The 24,603-nt window shown below is 35.1% G+C and overlaps 1 protein-coding gene and 2 pseudogenes across 1 annotated transcript; 2 read left to right on the forward strand and 1 right to left on the reverse strand.

The window, feature by feature from the left end:
• Positions 1–23,434, forward strand: ZKSCAN1 (zinc finger with KRAB and SCAN domains 1). The gene is made up of 6 exons (XM_012548808.3): positions 1–150; positions 6,872–7,388; positions 7,687–7,834; positions 8,861–8,949; positions 9,231–9,357; positions 11,542–23,434. Exons 2-6 carry the CDS (start codon positions 6,963–6,965, stop codon positions 12,429–12,431), a joined length of 1,680 nt encoding a protein of 559 aa, XP_012404262.1. The 5' UTR covers positions 1–150; positions 6,872–6,962; the 3' UTR covers positions 12,432–23,434.
• LOC111720598 lies at positions 16,631–17,081 on the reverse strand (annotated as a pseudogene).
• LOC111720597 overlaps positions 18,412–24,603 on the forward strand; it is a 10,847-nt pseudogene continuing 4,655 nt past the window's right edge.

The raw sequence follows: 24,603 nt of genomic DNA on the forward strand, positions 1-24,603 counted from the left end.
TTAACTTACTTCCGCCCTTTGTGACTCATTGTGTCTTTCTAGGCGTCCGTAGGGCCTTGCCTCTTGTCCTTCTTACTCTGGTAGTTCTTATCTCCAGGGGTTAGCGCTCCTTCCCTTGTCACCGTGCCCAGAGCTGCCCCTGGGTCCGCGGTGAGTAAGTCTGGGCCCAACGGGCGGGGATGGGGAGGGAGGACGCTGGGGCCGAGTGGGCCCGGGAGCGGGGCGGAGAGTCTGCACCTCGCCGAGTCCACCCCGAGCTGGTCCCGGGCCCAATGAGCAGAGAGGCTACCGAGGCTATCCTTGAGGACAGAGAGCGTTAAAGGAGAGATCCAGGACCGAGATTGGAAAGAGGGGAGGGGCGTCCTGTCCGATTCGGGACAGGAATCCGAGCTGGGGGTGGGGGATGGGGAGGAGGGGCGGTGTCACCTCAAGATTACCTGTCTGGGCTCGGACGGCCGTTCTCTCGGTGGGTCTTTCGGCACCTAGCTGTCATTCCTGCTCTGGCTCCCTGATTCCGTCGCGACCTTAGGAACGACTACGGGATGGGTTTGGGGAAGCCAGGGCGGGAGTCGGGGGAAGGGAGGACTCCGAGGTGTAAAAAGCAGAAAACCCTTCTTTCGAAGGAGTTGGTCCGAACTGGTTTTTATCTGGGGCCTTTAAGTACGTACGTTGTTTGAATTGGCATGCACCAAAACTGCTAATTAAACCACTTCTGCCTACTTTTACATTGCGATTTGGGCTTAAGAGGTGAAATGGGAAGGTCGGGAACAATCCTATCCTTTTTGTTTCAGTTTTTGGAACCCAGTGTTGTCTTTTAATGAATAATTTGGTGTTTGGGTGTCGTGGGATTTTTTTTTGGAGGTTTTTTAGGTTCCAGTGACTAGGGGATGGTTGAAGTGATGTCTGTCTCTGTTGGATGTTTTGTTTGTATTCTGAAGGGCGGTGCTGCATAAAAAGCACTAGATCCTAGAGGATGGAATCTGGATTCTAGCTCTGGTGTTGACACTAATTAGACATCTGAGCTCGGACGGGTGATTTTGGACTCTTTAGATCGCAATTTCCCCATCTGTAAAATGAAGAAACTGAATTGCATGGATTCCCAAAGACCTTTTCTAGACGTAGTATTTTTGTGAATAGAGCTATGAAGAGTTCAGCCGAGTTGGATCTCCTCCTCCTCCTTCCCGCCACCCTCACAAATATACAATGAGATACTTTCATCTTAGAAAGTGGAGATTACATGGATTGGGACCAAAGCAAACATTTATTGGGGTCCTGTTCTAGACCATCTGTCTATCATAGGTGGTTTATGAACACTTGCCAAACTGATTTGTGGAAATTTTAGTGCAACTTAAACAGAGAACAGTTGCTGTTTGCCAGCCAATTATGAAAAAAAAGAAAGAAAAAAGTTTTGTCATACAAAAGATCAATTCACTCTCTTGAAAAGTTTTCTGCTAGTTCCTACTTTCACTTTAATTATTGTGACTGTTAAGTTGGCAAATACCTTTCTGAATCTTTGGGAATATTTCAAAATTTAATAAGGATTTAGCTTATTCTTGATTTCCACATTTTTATGTTCTAACATGTTTTGATTTGTTTGTAGCTTTCATGTTAAATCTTAGCTTTTGCCTTCTAACATGGTAAAATGACTTTATGACTCTTAAAACTTTGTGAATTTTCTGTATTGTTTGTAAAAGTACTGGCTCTTTTAGAATCGGTTTCTGGAACAAGAGGAAATGTTTAGCTCTAAAGTCAATAAGTAATTTGTATGTAATGCAGTGGGAAAGTTAGTTTCTTAGTTTTCTAATCTCAGCAAGAGAGAATCTGAGATAATAGAATGTCAGTTACATATCTTCATTTTACAGATGAGAAAACTGAAGCTTATTTTGTTAAATCCCCACTAGATAGTAAATTCTATGAGGAAAGATTCATTCTTACTCTTCTTTGTATACCTTAATACCTGACTCTGCTTGGGACTTGGTAGACACTCAATAAATATTTATTGAATTTAATTGACTTAAGGTCACACCAACTTTGAAGCACTAGAATGGTTTGGTTTCCTGACACTTAAATCATTGTCTTTCCTACTATATCCCTTGTCTTCCATTTTCATTTGAATATAAGTAAACTGAAAAATAGTGAAATCTTCAAATTTGCAAAGATGGTCAATTGCTTCATCAATTATTCTTCCAGATGTGAAATGCCAAGTTATTATATTTCAGGAATTTCTTTATGGTTTTTTAGAATAAACAAAAAAGATAACTTTTTTATTCAAAAAATGCATATGTGCATATGTATATATTTTTTCAGAAGTTTATGTTTATTTAAAATATTCTCCCAAAAGGAATAGGTTTAGGCATCTTGTTCTACAGCTCAACCAAATCAAACTTGAATCAAGTTATCTAGAAAGTTTAAATCAAAGTTTCCTATCCCCTACCCACTTTGCTTCTCTTCCTATGGAAATTATCATGAAGCAATCAGTAAATATTAAGTGCCTGCTTGTGATATAAGATTCATGTGGGGGGATATATCCTGTTTCTATCTTACTGAAGCCGTCTTTCAATTGCTCCTTGCTTTTACTGCCAAATTTCTAGAAATAGCCTATATTCATGGCTTATCCTTCCCCACAACTCACTCGGTCCTCAATCCATTATAATCTTATTTCTGCTTCTACTATTCCAAGCTAAATGTTTATTGATGAGATCCATGTAAGCGAATAAAATGGCCTTTTTAAAGTCCTCAAACGATTGGATTTTTCCATCATTTAATATTGCTTACCCTCACTTTGCTGTAGTCAATTTAACAAATATGTATTAAGGCCTACTCTATGCAGAGTATTGTGGTTAGGCACTGGGTTTTCAGAAATAAAAATAGAAGGAAAAAAGAAAGGTCCCAACCATCCATCAAGGAACTTGGGAAGAAAAAGAAGGGAAAGGGGGAACAAGAAAAGGGAGAGAGCATATAACCCATAAACTGATAAATACAAAATAATTTTTTTGGGGGGGACACAGTAATAGCTTAAGAAGATCAGGAAAGACTTTAAATCAAGAAGCATGAGCAAGATAATGGAGAATAATATTAAATTATTAGGAAAAGTAAGCTAGAATCAGATTATAAAGCGCTTTAAATGCCAAGGTGAGGAATATAGGGGAAGGGGGAGGCAGCCTGTGATAAATGACATTTATAGAACTTTGAAGCATTTGATAAACATTATTTTATTTCAACCACATTAGAACCTTGAGAAGTAAGTACTATAGGCATTAATTATCCTGTTTTACTAATGAGAAAATTGAAGCACACTTGCCCAAATTTCACACAAATATCTGAGGGAAATTTTGAATCCCAGATGTTCCTAACAGAGACCCACTATTGTATTCATTTAGAAGTCTAATCAGTAGGACTAACTCCTCAGTAACTCTTTTCTGTCCTCTTCTTAGCTATTCTAACTGTAACCTCTCAGGTTTAGGCCCGTTTCCCTTTCTTTGCTCTTAAGTAGAACCTAACCATTTCATCCTTTTAGGCTATTAAATAATCGTACTAAAGCATTGTTTCAGAACTAATTCTTGCACAAAATATCCTTTTCTGGAACCCTATTGTCTTTTTAAATAAAATATAAACTCCTTGTTCTGTCATTCAAAGCCATACAGAGAGCTTGGCATCAGTTTATCTCTACAGCCTGATCTCATATTATTCCCTACCTCTTTGCATAATCAATATTCCAGCAAACTGCATTTTTCCTCTATTCCTTGTTCCTTTCCTTTCTTAGCTGAAAGATTTCTACTCATGTAGTTCCCCATGCCTAGAATTGATGCTTCCAACCCCACCCCCCCATTTCCTTGCATGTCAAAATCATTCCTTTCATGAACCAGTTCTTATGTTTTCCTGCCATCCATCACTATTCTGACTCAAATTCAGTATTCCTTTAAATATCTTTTGTTACTTTGCACTTCTATTCTTGTCTTTTTTCTCTTTTTAGATTATAAACTCATTGAAAGTAGAATCTTAGTCTTTCTACCCCCTCACCAATATAGTACTTGATGCATAGATCCTTAAAACATGGTTTTTTTTTAATTTAATTTTGAAATCTTTCTTACCTTTCATTCCACCCTTTTCCTGAGCATAAAATCTAGTTGGAGACATAAGACATAATAAATAAAGTTGGTAAGAAAAATAAATAACCTTGTAAATAAAATAGGTCGGGATTAATTTTAAAAGCAGCCATAGGAATAGTGCATAGAGAAGTGCCTGCTACTAATGTTAAACACTGGTAATATTACTCTGCACAAGTCTCCGAATCTCTTTTCTCTGGGCCCCAGTAGAGATACGGGTAGGTGATCTTCTGAATCAAAGGTAGACTGAAACTTCTATATATGTATGAATGAAATTACAAATATATTTTAAAGAGAATAAATGTTTTATAACTAAACGTTTTCAATAATAACTCTCATGTATGTGATAGTTAAAGATTTAAAAAATACTTTTCCTAGATCTATGAAGTAAGTGGTAAACATTAGAAGTAGCCTTTTTTAATAGATGAGGAAACAATTCTCAGAACTTAAATGACTTGCTGTAGGAATACACAGCTATTAAGTTATCTTGAGGTAGGATTGGAGCCCAATTCTTCTAAGTGCAACTGTACTTCAAAAATACTTTCAACAATAAATAATTAGTGTTACAATTCCAAGAAAAAAGATCATTGTGGGCTAAAAGAAATGACTTGACTTCAGTTTTGAAGGATGAGCAAAATGTTTATGAAGGCAAGAAAATGCAAGGCTTATGTTCAGAAAAAGAGTGAGTAGACATTATTTTGACAGGATTCTGGAGGATTGACATAAGTTTGTGAAAAATAATTTTGTTATGTGTTGAGGATCTTGAATACAGTGTTAAGGAATTTGGGCTTTAGACCATGGGAGCTACTGAAGGATTTTTAACAGTGAAGCAACATGATGAAAATCTCAGTTTTTAGGAAGATTAATCTTAAGGCCCAAAGGGATAGAAAGAAACAGATTTTAGAAACATTGTGAAGAAAGAATTCGCTGGCCTTGATACCATGCAAAATATGGTAGCTATAGTTGCATGAATTTTCTTATCTTTTCTAGCTAATGCCAGTAAACTAGCAGGAGTCAAAGAGACATCTTCAGTGTATTTCAGCTCACCAGTAATTGATAGAAACGTGTCTGATAATTCAGCAGATAACATTAATATATCCTCTTCAAAGCTACTCAGTCTGAGAGTAGATAAAAGAGAAGATAAAATTCTTCCTAAGCAGTTTGGTCTGAGCAGGTAGATCTCTTAGACTGGGTAAAGGTACTTATATTTTAAAGAGGATTCTTATCACTTGTTATTGAGGGAAAAAAGTTAGCATAGTTATTTACATTGAATCCTCAGAAACTACTGTTGGTTTATCAGGTAGGAGAAAGAAGGGGACAACTTCTTTAAACTTTCAAAGTCCCCTTGAGTTTTCTTTTGTACTCATAAAATTGTTCAGGGGGACAGAGATATTATAAGAGACAGATGATCCTGCTGTGTGCATCACATGGTTAAAAAAAATTTGCTAATACAGGACAAAATGGAGTTATATCATCTTTTAACAGACTTCTATCTCTCAAAATAACTTTTTCAACAATATCCATCTGATTTTGCTCCCTTAGACCTTTACTGATCCCAGAAGAACAAAGGACGTTAGATGGATAAAAGAGTAAATCAAACATAATTTGAGTGTTTGATCACCTGGATGGCTAAAAAAAAAAAAATGTCATTAACAAATAAGAGAAGGTAGCATACTTCAAGATGAAGAACTAGCAAATTTCAAACAGTGGGTGGAGTTTGGGAGGGGAGCCTCTTTTTAAGTAGAGAGTGAAAAATTAATCCTTGTTCATTGGGACCCCTGGGATCCAGGTTGTCTATATAAAGAGATTTTATGTCTCTCAACACTCTTTTCTTGCTTTTGTCTTCTAAAAGAAATCAAAGAGAAACTTTGAGGGAGAAAAAGGAAGCTAAACCTTGTAGGAAATTATGGTACTTAGCAGATTGCAACCTAGCATAATCATGCCCATAGCTATAGATTGCTGTTATAAGGAGTTTTGTTGGCTGACCTAAAGCCTAGAAATGTGTGTGTGTGTGTGTGTGTGTGTGTGTGTATAATCTTTGAAAGAAATATAGAGCTAAATTAAAAGTAGGATAAGTTATAAAAGAACATTCTTATCAACTGGTATTAATTTTAGTGAGAAAGAGACATTTTTTCATGTTTCTTTAAATATAGAGATATGTTCTTTTCGAGTATATTGTTAGTGATTTAAATGTTTGTTTTAATAAATGCTTCAGTTTTTTCACATGTCATGGATCTCAGATTAAAGCATGTTCATGTCTATTTTGCACAGACAATGAGTCCACATAAAGAATGCACTGTTTCTCATTTATTGGCAGCAGAAACTGCAGGAAAAATTTGCCCCGTGGGGGGAGGAGGGAAAGAGAAGGTGGGGGTGGAGACTAAAGTGTGGATTTAATTGGTGTAAGGAATTCTCCTTTGGGAAGCTCCCTATACTAATGCAGATTTGCTACAATTTTGCAATTTAGAGGTTTAGAAAGTTACCTGGGAACACTCAGATAGCTTAGTGCCTTGTCTAGACTCAAGTTTTGATTTCCAATTTGTCTTGGCTATGAGATAGATCTTCTAGCCTGTCACAGGTAAATGTCATTGGGACAAACCTAAAGAAATAAAATTAAATATTAATGTCACAGTTGCTTGCTAGTTTTATTAATCAGAATTGTTACCCTCGGTGTATTCCCTTGGTGAAGATGGACAAATATTGGGTGCCCTAGAAACATAAATCATTTTATTTTATTTTTTTAATGAGAATTTTTTGTAATTCAGGAGCAGTGCAGAAAAAAAACCTTCCAATATCTTCAGTGTCAGTCTACCTCACAGATTCCATCAGAGTGAGGGGGAACTCTGAACCTGAATAATGACTGCAGAATCAAGAGACGCTGCAGTCATGACCCCTCAGGCTATACAAGATAAAGAAGGACTGGTGATAGTAAAGGTGGAAGAAGAAGATGAAGAGGAACACCTCTGGGGCCAAGATTCTAGCCTGCAAAGAAGTAATAGCCCTTCTGATCCAGAGATTTTCCGCCAACGCTTCAGACAGTTCTGCTACCAGGATACTTCTGGTCCCCGGGAGGCTCTTGGTCGCCTACGAGAACTTTGCCATCAGTGGCTAAGACCAGAAATGAATACAAAAGAACAGATCCTGGAACTACTGGTGCTGGAGCAATTCTTGGCTGTCTTACCCAGAGAAATCCAGACCTGGTTGCAAGAGTACCGTCCTGATTGTGGAGAGGAAGCAGTAACACTGTTGGAGGATCTTGAGCTTGATTTGTCAGGACAGCAGGTAGGAAAGAAGAAATGAAGTGCATATTGGGTGAGCAGGATATTAGCCTTGAGACTAAGGGAATTCAGCTCGACATTGGAATAGGAAGTTGCTTTGTTAAAGGTTTTACTGAGTTAAAATTTGAGCTAGATCCTTTGTTGAATGCTAAGTATTCCCTATTTTCCTGTTTTCTTGACTTTTACATCGATTGCTATTTCTGTGTCCTGCATTTTGAGGGGCTGGTTCTTGCTTTTTCTATGAAGTTTTAAATCTCATTACCACATGATTCCCTAACAAGCCCCAACTTTCTTGTCTTCAGGTACCAGTCCATGTGCATGGACATGAAATGCTATCCCAGGAGATGGTACCACTAGGAACAGCACATGGATCTTCAAGTTTTGAATTCCAGCACCGAACCCCTCAGATCAAACATGTAACAAGAAAGCCAAGTCTTTTACAACAGAATGGTAAGGAACAAGATTTAATTCCTATGGAAATAGAGGAATTATACTGTAAAGTGTTATTAGAAGACCTGGACTGTAATGCCTTTTTTGTTGTTATTGTTACTGGTTTTGGTGAATTCACAAGACTGAGGTGCAATACTTAAGTGTACAATTTTGTAATGGTTCAGTTCTATTGCTGATTCACTTTTGTTTCTTATTTCCAGTATTCTTACAATTATAACATTTTCAATTTTATAGTGATTTTTAAAATCTGCTTTATGTTTCTCCAACATCAAAAGTTATTCTTCTATTTTGAAGTTTTCTTTTTTTATGCATAGTGCAATTAGTATATCCATGACCAAATCGTCACTGATGTCTATTGCTGCATTGTGTTCTTATCACATTTTGTAGTGAATTATCTCAATTCTGTCCAAATTTGTCACTGTCTAACATTCAGTAAGAGTGGAAGCCAGACAGATAGACAGAGATAAAATTGGAGAGTCAGATACATAAATTTTAGTAACATTACTTTCTTGTGGGCTTTCTTTTTAGAGTATTACTACTTAGACATTTTGAAAAGTCACCTTTTATTTTCCCAATTATTTAAAAAAAAAAAAAAAAAAAACTACTCTGGTTCTTTACCTGGATGAATTTGAACCAAGGGTTAGATCTAACATGTGGATTCAAAGTTGTGACTTGGAAATCAAGAGTAGCCTGTGACAGTAAAAGAACAATTGGGAGTCATAAGACTTGGGACAAATCATTTTAACTTTTCTGAGCCTTAGTCTTTGTTTAAAATGAGGTTTTTGGACTATTTTATTTTTCAAGTGTGTTCCAGATCTAAAATGTCTTTAATCCCTTTTTGGAATTTTACTGTCTAAAACTTAAGGAATAAGTAGGTAGAAATCATGTCTTTTCTACATTTTTCTGAGCTATATACTTAGTTGTATAGGAGAGGAAGTTAAAAGTAGTGGGATAGGGTCATCTTATATTCTACATTCAAAGCAGGCTTTAAGACAGAACTGATCTCACAGTTCCTTTCTCCTTCAGCTTTCCCTGCTTCCCATGTTCCTGTTTCACATGAGAGGAGTCCTAGAGACCAGGCAGTGACCTCTGCACTATTCACAGCAGATTCTCAGGTGAGTTGTGGGCTCCTCTGTCTTCACTAAGACTTTTTTCCCCTCCCCATTATTTTGGGAGTTTTTCCGTAGATCCCACCTACTATTCTCATTTCCTGCTCAGATTAGGCTAGCTTCCTATGTCTTAATTGCTTTTTCTTCTTTTTTCCCATCCAAAAGCCCATACCCATTTAGAATCCTTTATGGTATTTATGATTTCTTTTCATCTTAATTCCTTTGACTGTACTCTGTAGGTTTGTACTAAGTATGAAAACTGAGATGAGACTCTTATTTTGTTTCAGGCTTTGGTAAAAATCGAGGACATGGCTGTGTCTCTTATCCTGGAAGAATGGGGATGTCAAAACCTGGCTCGGAAAAACCTCTGTAGAGACAACAAACAGGAGAATTATGGGAACATGCTTTTTCAGGGTAAGAACTAATGAAAGGTGTAAAGGGAGATTATTGTCCAATAAGATTTCTTTGCCTTCTCATTTGTTAGTTGTGATGTTTGTGTTCAGCAGAGAAATGACCAAAGGGGCTTGTTCATAGATGAGAGCATTTGAATTCACATTCAGAAGCAGGATATTTCAGTTCCCCATTCTGAAGTCACAAAAACATTTGTTCATGCCGTTTAAGACCACTCTGTAAAAATGAGAAAAGAGTATATTCCTAGTATTTTGTGTCCTTATCTTTTTCATCCCTCCAGTGATGTAGAACTGACCCTTCCCTAGTTTTATATTGTGGATACCATTACTAACCTTTCTTTGTCTCTTGGCAGGAAACAAGCAGATAAGTTAATTATCCTTTTGACCCAAAATACATCAGGTAGTCTCCTGAGAGCATGTCACTAACTTTTTAGAAGATTCTCTCATTTCAACATGTATTCACTAATTAATTCCTTTCTGTTGCCTTTCATTCCCACTGAAGAGTTTTCTAGAAAAGTGCCATATAATTCCACAAACATACCTCATTTCCTTTTCTTTGACTGGAATTTCCAAACCTTATGTCATTACCTACTAAAAGCTATGGGGTCCAGAAAAAAAACTTAAAGGCACTTGGTCAGTTTCCTCTCCTATTATACCTTTCCTCCAGTCTTTACAGTTAAAATGTTTTACCAGACCAATAGACAATGTTAGTTTATTTAAAATATTTACAATTAATTTTCTACATTGTTTTATGTTCCCACAAGGTAATACCTCAAAGAAAATACCATGAATGAAAGCAAACATTTAAGATTTCCACTCCCATAGTAGAAGGAGATGTAAGCAGGGAAAAGGAGCAAGTAAAAATACTCTTAAGTTTCTGTTCACTTGCTTTGGCCTTTATGATATTTTGGTCACTGAATTAAACGTCTGAGATAATTTATTGTAAGCACTATATCTGAAAATGAGTTGCTACTGGGTGACCATATGTTTAGGGTTGCTTAGTTCCAATACTTATGCTACTAGAAGAAAAAAATTAAGTACTTATCATATTTGAAGTACTTTATTAAGGTAAGTACTCCTCACCTCCATTTTATAGTTGAGGAAACTAAGAGTAAGGTGCTCAGGGTCACACAGTTACTAGGTGTCTGAGACTGGATTTGAACTCCAGTCGTCTTTATTCCAGTGCCAGTGGTCAAATGTTCTTTGTGCCACTTAGCTGCCTGCTATATAACTGAAGATCAGTGATGTAAGAAAATGACATATTTTCACTTTTTCTATAAAAACATTTTTATTAAGATCATAAACAACTAATTTTGGCTTAAAGCCAAGTATAGCTATTTAGAAGCTTTAGAGCAAAGTATAAATAAAAATATTCCTAGTGATGTATTTATTGCTAAACTGAACTATTATTAAACCATGCTCATGAGTATCTTTGTTTTCATATGTTATCTTACCATAAAAGATAAGACTTCAAGACCTTCTGTTTGCCCTTTGCTCTACATTATGCTTACAAAGTGTTGTGTATACATTATTGCTTTTGATTAAACAAAATAGAATGTTGTTTAAGCAAATGAGTTTATATAGGTGTGTGTATGTAAATAAGTGTATAAGTGTTGTAACATTTGTGTATTTATACACACATATATATACATATATGTATATGTATGTATATAGTGTTTGTGGATTAACTCTAGGAATTAGTATTGTAATATGTAATATGGCCATAATAGTTTCAGCTTACTCTTATCTTTTTCATTATTCCAGCCCCTAACTTCCTTTCTCCTACTCATTACTTTTATTTCCACTTTTTCCATATTGACATTCCTTTCTTCTAGCCATCTCCCTTCCCTTCTATATACAGGTTTTGCCTAATGGGCTATGTTCCTCTTACTCACTCTCATGAGTTACCTGTTTTTATCACCCAGTCTATCTTTCTGCTTGTTCCTTCTATCCATCTTACCTTATTTTATTATCTATGCAGCTTATCTTCATTGACTTAACTTTCCCTTTAGCATCTCTAGAAATTACTTCTACTTAATGTCCCTTTGCCTCCTTATGCCTTGTCATTTGCTTCCTTGTGAAGCCAATTTGAAGATGTGGCCATGTTCTTCTAATAAACAGCATCATTTGATTATTGAGTGCTTCATCTATTTTTAAATAGGTAATATTTGTATTTTCTGTTTGTCAGGTTGTGCAAGTAGGACAACCAATGAAGAGTCTACTTCAAAGGAAGGTATTTCAGAAGCAACAGGATCTCATGGGAAAATAACTGAAAGTTTCCAAAGGGAATTTGGAGAAACATGTGAACAGGAAAGCAGATTAGAAAGACAACAGAAAAACTTAGAAGAGAAACTGAAGCTAGAAAAGACAGGATTTAGACAGGTGACAGTCAAGGACAAGAAACCACCCACAGGGGAGAGAGGCCATCGAGAGAAAGGCAAAGGATTGGGAAGAAGTTTCAGTCTGAGTTCAAATCTTGTTACACAGGAAGAAGTTCCTACGGGAACAAAGTCCCATAAATGTGATGAATGTGGCAAATGCTTTACAAGGAGTTCCAGTCTTATTCGACATCGGATAATTCACACTGGAGAGAAGCCCTATGAATGTAATGAGTGTGGGAAAGCCTTCAGTCTTAACTCAAATCTCATTCTTCATCAGAGAATCCACACTGGAGAGAAACCTCATGAATGTAATGAGTGTGGGAAAGCTTTTAGTCATAGCTCAAATCTTATACTACATCAGAGAATCCATTCTGGAGAAAAACCTTATGAATGTAATGAATGTGGCAAAGCTTTTAGTCAGAGCTCAGATCTTACAAAACATCAAAGAATCCACACCGGAGAGAAGCCCTATGAATGTAATGAATGTGGTAAAGCTTTCAACCGGAATTCATACCTTATTCTGCATCGGAGAATTCATACCAGAGAAAAACCATATAAATGTAATAAGTGTGGGAAAGCCTTCACCCGGAGCTCAACTCTTACCCTACATCATAGAATTCATAACAGAGAGAGAGCCTCTGATTACAGTTCCACCTCACTAGATGCATTTGGTGCATTCCTGAAAAGCTGTGTATAAAGTGAAATTTCCCATTAACTTCCATAATTTCAAAGATGTGTGCCCATGGGAAAAATATTTGGCCTCTAATATATAATCAAATCACACTTAAAAAATATATCAGAGCAGTCCTGCCTTTGTCAGTTTAAGCTGTGAGTATTTATTTCTCCAACAAAACCCTCTGCAAGAAAATTTAGTCAGATAGATATTACTTAAGAATATCTGCATATGTTAAAATAAACATCAGACTTTTTGGGAATGAGGACACTGAGAAGAAGCTGGTCAAACTTGTTTAAAAAAAGGATCCCTGTCTGCAACCACCAGTGTAATTGCCGAAAACCACCAAGCTTGAGATTTGTATCCCCAGTGCCTAGCACATAGTAAGTGCTTAAAGGATACTTACTAATTAATTGGCTTGAACTGAGAGACATTTTTTTTCCCCTGCAAAGCAAGCAGTGATTGCCCAACATCATTTTTGTACATCATGACCCAAAGAAGGATACTTATAGAATCCTGGGCTGGGACATGCTGCTAAAACTAAAACATAAGTTATCAAAGGTGGGATGCCAAAGCTGAAGAGATCTAAGGCTATGCAGATCAAAATCAAACCAAAGACTTCTATCTCTTCCTGAAGAGTATATATGACTCAACTCTTAGTTCCCCATAGGAGTATAGTTGACTCCATCCTCATCACAGAGAAATTCTATAAATGATAATACTTCTCCCTTTTCTGAATTCTTAGTGCTATAGTATCCCTATAGTCTCATACAATTTAGCTTTTGATTGTACACTGTCTTTTAATTGTCTCCTGAATGTAGTAAATCTTATCTCCCCAACAAGATTCTAAGGAACTGATCTCCTACCTAATAGCCTTAGTAAGAGCTGATGGGGGAATATTGTGTGATGACATTATTGTGTTCCTTGTTTAATAAGTACTCACTGACTTTTTAACAGGACTCCCACACTGAAGCTGGAGCCCTGCTAAAGTACTACAGCATAGCCTGTCTAATGCAGAAACCACCAATTATTGCTGTAAAAATTCTAAAACTCTGTAGACTACTATTATCCCTGAGCTCAGTAAGCATAGAAGGAAAGCATTGTTTAAATGCCTACTTAAAATATATAAAATGTTGGCTAAGTGCCAGAAGACTTCATAGACATCATTATTTAAATATATATTTAAAATATGTCATCACCTTTAAAAAGCTAAGTGAAGCAATGACTTTGACTTCCTTTGGTTATTGTCACTGATAAGATTCTAGCAGAATTTTCCCATGTTAGCTTCCTGAACAACATAGCCAATTAGGTGCCCTCCACATGTGGTTGAATAAGTATGACCACTGTCTTTCACTGAAGCTTGAGAGTGCATCAACTTGGGCTGTGTCACACTTGCCCATCATACTTAGCTTTCAGTTTTCTACAACCCAAGATCTTTTTCAAACTACTATTTTTATTAACTTTGTGTTTGTCAAGATAATTTTTTAACTCAATTGTAAGACTTATGTCTAATAAATTTCTTAATAGATTTATGAGAGGCAGTGTGATACAATGGATAGGAGAAAGTTGGCCTCAGCCAGAAATATCTAGAGTCAAGTCGTCCTTCTAACACATATTAGTTGTATGGGCAAGTTACTTAACTTCTCAATGCTCTAGGTAGTTCTCTAAAACTATTAAGTTCCAGAGACATTATTAGCCTGTATTGCCAGAACAAATTAGTCACTAGCAGCTCCAGTTCCTTTCCTTAACATATTTGATTCATCATAATAGCTTTGTAGAAATATTTTGTTGGAACCCGATTGTTACCACCATGAGAGCTAACTCAATTTTGTGGCATTTATAAATTTGACAAATATACCACCTTTATTCTTTATTCAGGTTACTGAAAATAAAAGTAAAATAACATAAGGCTAAGAATGGATCTTTAGGACATTTCTAGAGATTTCCTTTCCTGAACATTGACCAGTTCTTTAGGTCTGGTCATTCGACCAGTTCTGAATTCATCTTACTACAATTAACTACTTTATAACTTTACATTTTCACAAGATTACCTTGAGAGGATTTGTCATATGTTTTGCTTGTCTAGATAAGCTCTAATATTTTATACTTATAACAGTTTAGTATGTTTCTTAAAACAAGGAAAACTACCTTAATAGTATATTTGGTATGACCTATTCTTGGTGGAGTCATGGTTAACTTTTAGATTATATGATAGAATTTTGCCAGGAATAGGTTAGTTTACCAACCTATTTTTTCAGATTTCCTTCCCTCTCCTTTTTTTCTTTCCTTCCAGAAAATATGGGTAAATCTGCTTTTTGTGTTCTTTTAGAAATAACTAAAAATGGCCCAGCTCTAGCTCTTTTAATATCTCAGGTTGTAGGTTACCTAGATCTAGTGACATAAATTCAACAAGAGTATTTAGGTGTTTTCACTGTCTTTTTGGTTTTTAACTTTCTATTAACAATATTTTGAGATATTCTTTCTGGTACAAAGATTATTCTTGGCCAAGAAAACAGAAACAATATCAGAATTAAATCTGCCTTCTCTTTATCATCTCTGTAGTTGCCTTATCGTGGTCCCTATTATAGTCCCTCTTCTCATTATAATAAACCAAAAACCCAAAACTTTTTGTTTTTGTCTTTAGCATTCATCAATTTCAGCTCAGCCTAAACTTTAGGATTCTTAATACTGTTCTTCTAAGAATGTTAATATCTTGTATCTCTTTTTGGTTCTACTTTCTATACACGTCCTTTCGAAAAATTAATTTGTTGCTTTGCATCCACTTCATTCTCTTTAAATCACTTCCCCTTTTTTCCTCACTGGAATTGTTTATGTGTTTAGTATTTATTACAAATTCTAAAATAGAATAGTCATTTCCTTATAAAGATCTACTTCTGCTTCAGCAACCTTCAACTTCCTTTATTGCCAGATTTCTTTTAAGAGTTCTTTAACTGTTCTTCCCTCTTTTAGAAGAATGAAGTTATTAGGCTCATTGTTCATAATACAAAACTAGTAGGTAGATATTTCCATATCAATAAATCATGACTTTCATCATAAGTTATGGAAAAAGTCATCAGGAAAATGTAGAGCTATTGATGGTGACCCTTTAACTTGACATGGAAAACAACATGTAAATGGACTGCTTCACACAATCTGCATAACACACTTGTCAAGATGTACAAGTCTATAGCATGGAAACCTTACACATGATGTTCGATGATAATATTACTTCAAGAAACTAAAGAAAACTAATCCTGAATTCTACAAGACTACGTTGTCAAGAATTCATTGAATGCAATCAAGAAGTTGGAAATTAAATTGAAAAAGACAGCAAGTATTTATGAGAGGCTTCCACACCAAATAAATTGAATTAATGTAGAGCTTTTTCCAACACCTATTGTGTTAGAATTTCTTGAGCCCAAGTTATTAATGACATCTGTGGGCAATCTTGTCCCAAGCTAAATTTAGCAGGCTCAGATTATCATTAATCAAGTCCATGAATATCTCCAGTTATAATAGTACAAAGTAATGCTTAACACAGCTAAGCTGGACACCTAAGAACAGATACGTAGGTGATGATTTTACAGAATAACAAGTCAAGGACTCGAGAAAAGGGGAAAAGAGATACTTTGAGAATCCACTGAAGCAGAAGTTCCTGAGTACAGTGTTAACTATGAAGATAGGCAACTAGAATTAACAGACTAAACTGATAATTCAGAAAGTTTGACATTGCTTCTTTTGAGCAAAGACTGCATCATCCTGTATTCTAGGGGATATACAAGAACAGTAACAAATTAATCAGAAATTTCAGCTGGATACTAATCAGAACAGATTTCCAGTATGGACAGTATAGAAAGGACTTTTAAAATTCTCAACGTTTTTTTCAGCTCAGAGCCATACCCTCATCTTTAAAAATAAGTACTAGTCGATTGAGACCAGTTGATTCCCATTTTGTTGAGACAGAACTCACTAAATTGGGTTTGTCCTACTGGCTTAGCAGTTGCCCTAGATACAACAAAACTCATTAAATGGGAGAAGAGCCACGTGGAGAGATACTTTTTCTAAAGGTATTGCTGACCTTAGCCACTGTCTGAAGCAGTGTCTTAGGACATTTGTTCATCAAATATCATATAGTGTTGTTAAAAGACTGAAGGACTCTTCTTCAGCACCAAAGTGTTAATTTGGTTTTGGGTTTTTTGGTTTTGGTTTGTTTTTTAAGTACCTTTTTCTTATTGTTAGGATCTGGATTAGGTGAGAAGGATGAAATTGATTGAGTAAGTGGCTCCAGTACCCAGCTGGCTATAAGCTTGTAGGTGTTAGAAAATTCTCCCAAATAGTATCTGATCATCTTGGGCTTAATTTCTGCCTGACTGAAAGTCTTGCCATTTTAGACATCCACCATACTTCCCACTATCTTTGGCAGGATAATCATATGTCAAAGGTGTACCTTCACTATCTTGGGCTTTCTATGGGAAGTGTCTCTTTGTTGGCCTTCCTCAGGTATTTCAGGATGGAATGCTGTTTGTGCCACAGACCCTAATTGAATCAGTAGTGCTATCAAGCACTATACAACTGCATAAGTTGTTCATAAAATATGTTCAGCAACTTATCCAGGTCTATACTGTGGTAGGTGAACTTCGAAAAGGTTTCCTTCTTTTGCTCCAGTTTTGTCATCTTGTCTACTGTCAGGAAAAAACTGCTTTCCTCAAATGTTATTTTGGACTAAATGTCTAAATAGTCAATTATCACCTTAAAGCACTATATAATTAAATATTTTATAAGGTCATGTTTATCGTTGACCCCATGAAATTCTTCGAAGGATTTTGTTTTATGTTTTGCACCAATTCTGCTAGGAAGAAAGAAAAGAAAATATTCAATTTGCTAGTATTATGAAATTGTGATTTGCCTCCAATCTGGCAGAAAGCTGGAATCCAGGAAAACCATTTAGATATGTAGTGAACTTACATATTTTGATAAAGGAACATGCTATATTAATATATTCTGAGATAGAGGAAGTTGAGATGGGTCTTGGATAGATAATTTCTTCTGGAGAGAGAAACCATATAAATGTGAAAAATGTGGCAGGCATCTGAGCCCTGATACTAATGCTAAACCTAAATGGTCTTTATTAGTCTTTATAAGTTTGCATCTTTCTTTAATAGAAAATGATTTTATCCAAAGATAATAGCAGTCAACAGTAAGCTACCTTTAGAAAACCTAAAATAGATGCTTGAAAGAAAGCTGCTTCTGGACCCTACATGTATTTTCCTAATGCAGTCTTTTTTTTCTATGGAATGATAGATTTAACTGGATTAAATAAGGCTTTGGAGCAAACGAATTAATACTACAAAGGTGAAACAAACACATAGCTGAAATTTGAGATAACTGATCTGAAGCATTTACTTTCCAAAAGTATCTTAGTGAATTTAGAAACCTCAAACTTTAAACAATCAGTAAGAGAAAGAATGAGACTATAAGGATATAACAATGTAGAACTTTTAAAAATTACAAATGTTGAGTGTTTTATGTAACCTGTACAGTACTTGTACTTCTGTAACTTGTAACCAGAATGTCAGGATCTGTTTTGTATCATTCTTCTGTTAGCCCCATGGGGTCAAGGTCTGTATAGTTTTTGTTTTGTTTTGTTTAATTCTGTTAAGACAGCATTCCCTTTTCTCCTCATCTTGTTCCCCAAAATTTTAACATCAGAGAGGTTTGGAGCAGTGAAGAAAAAATTGGTGTGATTGTAGACAATAAGACATGACACTCAATGGGGGCAGTTTTTGTTGAGTTATTTTTCAGTCCTATCTGACTCTTTATGATCCCATGTGGAGTTTTCTTGAATACTAAAGTGGTTTGCCATTTCCTTCTCCAACTCATTTTACAGATGAGGAACTGAAGCAAACAGAGTTTGCCCAGGGTCACACAGCTAGTAAATGTCCGAGACCAGATTTGAACTCATAAAATGAGTGTTCCCGAGTTCAGGCCTGTCACTTTATCGACTATGCCATCTAGCTGCCCCTTCATGGAAGTAAAGAAGTTAAAATAAGCAAGAGCTTAATAATATTTGTTGTCAGTCAAGTTAGGGAGACTGATAAAGCTCTATAAAATGGCCAGATTTGACTGGTAATTAAATAGGAGTAATTTCTTTGTCTCAGCAGAAGTCAGATTTTTAATTACCAGTAGATGAAGTGTGTCTTTTGATGACTTGCTGGGGAAAGGTGAGAAAAAGTCCAATAATTTCTTATTTCTGCTTAAAGAATTTTAGATTAAAACATGATCCTTATGCAGCTGCCATCAGACTTTTAGAGAAGGCTTCAAAAGTTATTTTGCAAGGTTTCCTTATGGACATACTGAGAATATTGCATATTGGAAATGAACAGGAAAATGCCACGGGGGAGGGTTAGGTGTGTAAGTTTTATTTTCACTTTTACTGGTTGTTTACTTAAAAAATTTGGGATTAATCTTCATTACAGCAGTCAATCAAGCCGGAGTTTGTTAGCTATTCAAACTCAAATAAGCTCTTTGTTCCTAGGCAAACTTAAAAGAGAATTGGTTTATAAACCAAAGTACAAATTTAAATTTTTCATCATTCTTTGCCTTTGCTGGAGGAACCATATTTTGATGTGTACCAATTTTTGTTCTAAGCAGAATAGGTTTATGTAAAGGATCTTTACATCCAAGATCTCTGGGTGGCTTCTGATTTATCGCTCAGCTTAGTTATTATGTGTTTTAATCTGACAAATTTTTTCCAAGCAATAAATATAGAAAATATGTCAAATATTTCAAAGCAATTATTTGATAATTTCCTGCAATGTCTGAAAACAATTTATCAAATTGTTTATTTATTTGATAAATTTATCAAAGTACATTTTTTCAGTTAAATTTACAAATTTTTCAGCTCACAGCAAGTTTTTAAATTATTTAAAGCAAGTCCGTTTAATCTATTTTTTTTTTCTTCAGCATCAAACATCCACATGTTCTATTCAGTTCATTGTATGACCTTGGGCAAATTGCTTAATTTGGTTTCTTCTGTAAAATGAAGGGATTGGAATAGAGGAACTTAAGTTTTTCTATTTGTTTTCTAGTAAAGAGTGAAATTGTAGAATATCTGTTGCAACTCCACAAAATCTTCATGATTTTTTTGAGAAATTTGCCCCTATACTGGTTATTATATCACTGATAACATTCATTGATCTCTAGATAGAACTTTTTCTTTCTTTCTGCAGTTACTTAACTGCTTATACTTCTTTAGAGGAATAAAGCTGAAGACATTCAGAGGGAAAGAATTTTATGAATGATTGAAAACATGTATTTTCACCCTTATGTGGATTCTCTATTTTGAGCCTCAATCACCATTAAATCTAGAAGAATACAACTAGCCAGCTGGTACGGCTCCAGTTCACCATCTTTCACAAGGATGGAGATCTACCTGGAGAACCAACAACCCAGCATGCTGATTTTACCTGGGGGGGGTGAGGGGGGGGTGGTGTTAAGGTGAGAACTGAAATGAAATTCAATGGCATTTGGGAGCAAGTGAAAGAATGAATGTAAGCTTTTTAAAATTTAAACATTTAATTTGCCTTCTGCCCTAATTAGTTACAGGCAGCCAGATGTTTTAAATATGTTGACCTTTATACTGGCAAAAGCTAAAACGTTTGGTATAATCTTTTGCAGTTACTAGTGTTTGCAAAACAAAAAGTGGGGTAAGGGAGAGGGAAAAGAGGATGGGTGAGTTAAAATTCTTGGTTTTCATATGTGTGTGATGATTGGGGTAGGAGGGTATACAGGTAAGATCCAGTAATTATTTTTAAAATAAGTTTATTTTTTAATTTTAGACATATACACACTTTTAGCTTAGTAATGGGAAGCCTAATATATTGATTTATGGGATTATTTGAAGATTTGTCTTAATTTGTACTTTTAGATTAAAATTTTTCTGCTTTTTCAATCCCCAGTTTTGCAATTTAGACTAAATCCAAAGTAAGAAAGACATTAATTTACAGAAGAAGCTGCAGTAGGATCTAAAGAATACAGGTGCTTAATATGTACTTTCTACATATTTAATTAGTTCACCAATGTTGAGTTTCTTTAAATCTGCATGATTGAGTACTAATATTTACTTCTCCATGGAGTAACTCTGATAAGATTATGATTTGTAACTAATCTATGTTGGGAAGGAAAGATTCTTCTTATTTTTAAAAATTAAATATGATGGTAAGATTGTGGATGAAGATTATAAGGACTGTATCTCCTTTTTATGTTACTTGGGTACTAGTCAGTCAAATGTAATAAATATTCGACCTCTAGATAACATTTTGGACAGTTTGCTTTCTGACTCCATGCTCATTCATTAAAATGTTCTCATAGAATGAAATGAGAATAGTCTGTAGAAGATAAACACTATATTCTCACCCAAATATAAAATTATTAAAAATAATTTTATCCTTGTACCCTCCCCACCAAAAATATCAAACCAAAACAAAAAATATTTTAACTGAAAATTGCAGAATTGATTAATCTCAGTAGAATGGTTTCATTTATCCCATCCTGTTTTTGAGTTGGATCAATAATTACATTTTTACTATCTTGTAGTCAGTTTATGAAACTTTTCCATTTTTTGCTATAGTTTCAAATAATTTGAAAATTTCTCAGACTTTGTTAAATTTTAGCTTAATTTTTTTTTGTTTTTAAAGAAGTAGAAGTCAGCTTTCTCTACCTTCTTTACCCCACTCAATATTAACTTCATTGTTATAATAAATTTTTTTAATGATCTGCCTCAACTCACTTCTCAAGACTACAATTTTACCATCCTTGAGGAAGGCTCTTTTTAGTTCCCAAAAATATAGAGAATGAAAATAAAGCATATCTTTAAAAAAAAAAAAAAAAAAGTGCAATGTTAAAATGTAATATTTTAAAGGTATTTTGCAAGCCTTAAGGCACTATATAGATAGATAGCTATAATAGTGTGTATTTGAGTGCATTATTTGGGGTGAGGGTGTAGCATTAAGTATGCTACTAAGTTATTGCTATCGTAAATATATAAGGAATGTTAAATAGATGTTCATTATATATGTTGTATAGAAATATAGACAATTCTGAATTGCCTAACAGGTGCTGATCTGCATGGAATGCACATGAAACTTCCTCAAAAATTATAATCATAAGTGGGATCAAAACTTTGTGTACGTATATATGCAGAATAAGGTCCCAATTTCTGTTCTCTCTACCATGCCCTTTATTCTTACTTCAGTCTAACCACAAGTGCTATTTCCTGCGTAGGACAGCTGGGATGAAAGTGATATTTAAAAGCTGGTTTGAGTAAGTGTTGAATAGTTGCAACATACACATATCCCTTGTTAACACTGAATAGCTAAACATAATCTTTATACTTTACATATATTGTCTCATTTAGTTTTTATAACAATCTTGTGGAAGGAGATGCTATTATTAGTCCTACTTTACAGAGAAGGAAATTGAGGCTTAAAAGTTGTGATTTGGCCAAGTCACACATCTGATATCTGAGACAGCATTTGAATTCAGGTCTTTTTCATATGCAAGTCCTGGCTGCCTCAGTCCTGATAATATCCTCAAGTTGACATAAGTTCATCAAGGGATCTCTCTCTTCAGAATTTATTGCCTTACCCTTTAATTTTCTGCTTTGCCTGCTACACCAAACCTAGATTGTCCTCCTTTAGTTTCTTCAGCTCTTGAACTTCAGTAGTATTAGAATGAGATTCAAAATGTAGAAGATTCATGCTGTCCATCAGTCATGCCCTTGTCACAATAATAGGTTGAAAACTAGTTATTTACCAGATTCTTAAAAGAAATTCTTCATACCACCCAAGATCCTAATTTTCCATTCTTCTACTAAGAATCTCCCAGTTTCTGAACTCAAAACCTTGAACTGGTTGTTGAACCTTTTTCTTGGCCTCAATATATCCTTTTCTTTATAGCTATCTTCTTTATATCCTAGATATCTCCACTGATACCTGAAGAAATTCACTTCCTAGGTTTATTATTTCCTTCAGCAATAATTTCAATCTGTTCCCATCCAGTAATTCCCCTCTTTACCTTCAATAAAGCACATTGCTTAAATCTTTAAAAAGCTAACAATACTTGCTTTATCTTGTACCCCTCACTACCTTTCCTTACTGCCTAACATCTTTTAAAAGTACTTTGCTTTCCTTGTTATTCTCTTTAAATCCCTGTAGGTCTAGATTGCCCTCACTACTCTTTGGAAAGTTCTTAAAAATCTTGATAGCTGTCCAATAGCCTTTTCTTGATCTTCTACGGTGTCCCTATTCTGGTTGTACCTTTTGAGCATTCTAGTAGCATCTTTGGGAGTGGTGATTCCAGCCAGAAGCAGATGGATTTACAAGAGAATTCTATCAAACACTTAAAAACAATTCTAATGCCACATGAATTGCTTGGGAGGGAAAGGTAAAGAAATCAAATTTCTCTTATAAAATATAAATACAGTGTTGATGCCTAAACTAGGGAAACTCAAAATAGAAAACTACAGACCAATTTTAGTGAAGATTTTAAATGTCAGCAAATGGACCACAGAAATATGAAACAAAAATTATATGCTATGGCCAGGCTGGATTTATGCCAGGAATGCAAAGCTGGTTCAATATAGGAAAATTATTGTTATAATTGACCATTTCGATAACAAAATTAACAAATGATTACCTCAGTAGATGTAGAAAAAAGTTTTTGGTAAAATATAGCAACTGTTATTAAAAACACTAAAGCGTATTGGAATCAATGGAGTTTTCTTAAAGCCATCAGCAAACATAATGGGGATAAAGTAGAAACCTCCCCAGTAAGATCAAAGAAACAAGGATGCCCATTGCCACTTCTATTAAATATTGTGCTAGAAATGTTAGCTATAACAATGAGAAGGGAAAAAAAGGAATTAGAATAGACACTGCAGATGATCAAAGGATATACTTAGAAAATAAAAAAAAAAAAACCTATTAGTAACAACTTTAGAAAGGTTTTAGGATATAAAATGGACCCATGTAAATCCAGCATTCCTATATGTTACCAACAAAGCCCAGCAGTAAGAAAAAGAAATCCCATTTAAAATACTAAATAGTATAAAATATCTGGGAGTCTACCTGCCAAGAAGAAAAGTGCTTCACACAAATAGTTCTAAACAATTGAAAGAATACCCATTGGCCATAGGTAAGCCAACCTAATATAAAAATGACAATTCTACCTAAATTAATCTACTTTTTCAATGCCATACCAAACTGCCAAGAAATTATAGAGCTAGAAAATAACAAAATTCATCTAAAAAGACAAAAGGTTAATATCAAAGGAATAGGGGCAGCTAGGTGGTGCGGTGAATAGAGCACCAACCCTGAAGTCAGGAGGACCAGAGTTCAAATTTGGTCTCAAGACACTTAATACTTCCTAGCTGTATGATCCTGGACAAATGGCTTAACTCTAAATGCCTCGGCAAAAAGGAATTAATGGAAAAAATGCAAAGGAAAATAGTGTAGCTGTACCAGGCCTAAAACTATATTATGAAGTGGTAGTCATCAAAACTATTTGATACTAAGAAATAAAAGCATAGTGGATCCATGGAATGGGTTAGGTACACAATGCACAATAGCCAATGGCTACAGTAATTTAGTGTTTGTTAAACCCTAAGACTACAGATTTGGGGATAAGAACTCACTTTGACAAAAATTGCTGGGAAAACAGGAAAATGGTGGCAAAAACTAGGAATTGACCAACATGACACCCTACACCAAGATAAGGTCACAATTAGTAGAGCAAGGGGATTATCTACTTGTCAGATCTGTGGAGAAAGGAATTTATGGCCAAAAAAGAATTAGAGAACAATCTGAAATACAAAATAGATAAATCTTGATTGTATTAAAAAGATTTTGCACAAACAAAACTATTGCAGCCAAAATTAGGAAGCAAAAAGCTGGGAAATGATTTTTATAGTAGGCCGAGACCTCATTTCTGAAAATATATAATGAGGATAGAAGTCATTTTTCAATAGATAACTGTTCAAAGGATATGAACAATTTTCAGATGAAATTAAAGCCATTTGTAGTCATATGAAAATGCTCTAAATCACTATTGATAGAGAAATGCAAATTAAGACAACTCTAAGATACCATCTTAACCTCTCAGATTGTAAGATATGTTGGAGAATATGTGAGGAAAGTGG

Source organism: Sarcophilus harrisii, chromosome 4 (assembly GCF_902635505.1).
Source record: "Sarcophilus harrisii chromosome 4, mSarHar1.11, whole genome shotgun sequence".
NCBI classification, from domain to species: Eukaryota; Metazoa; Chordata; class Mammalia; order Dasyuromorphia; family Dasyuridae; genus Sarcophilus; species Sarcophilus harrisii.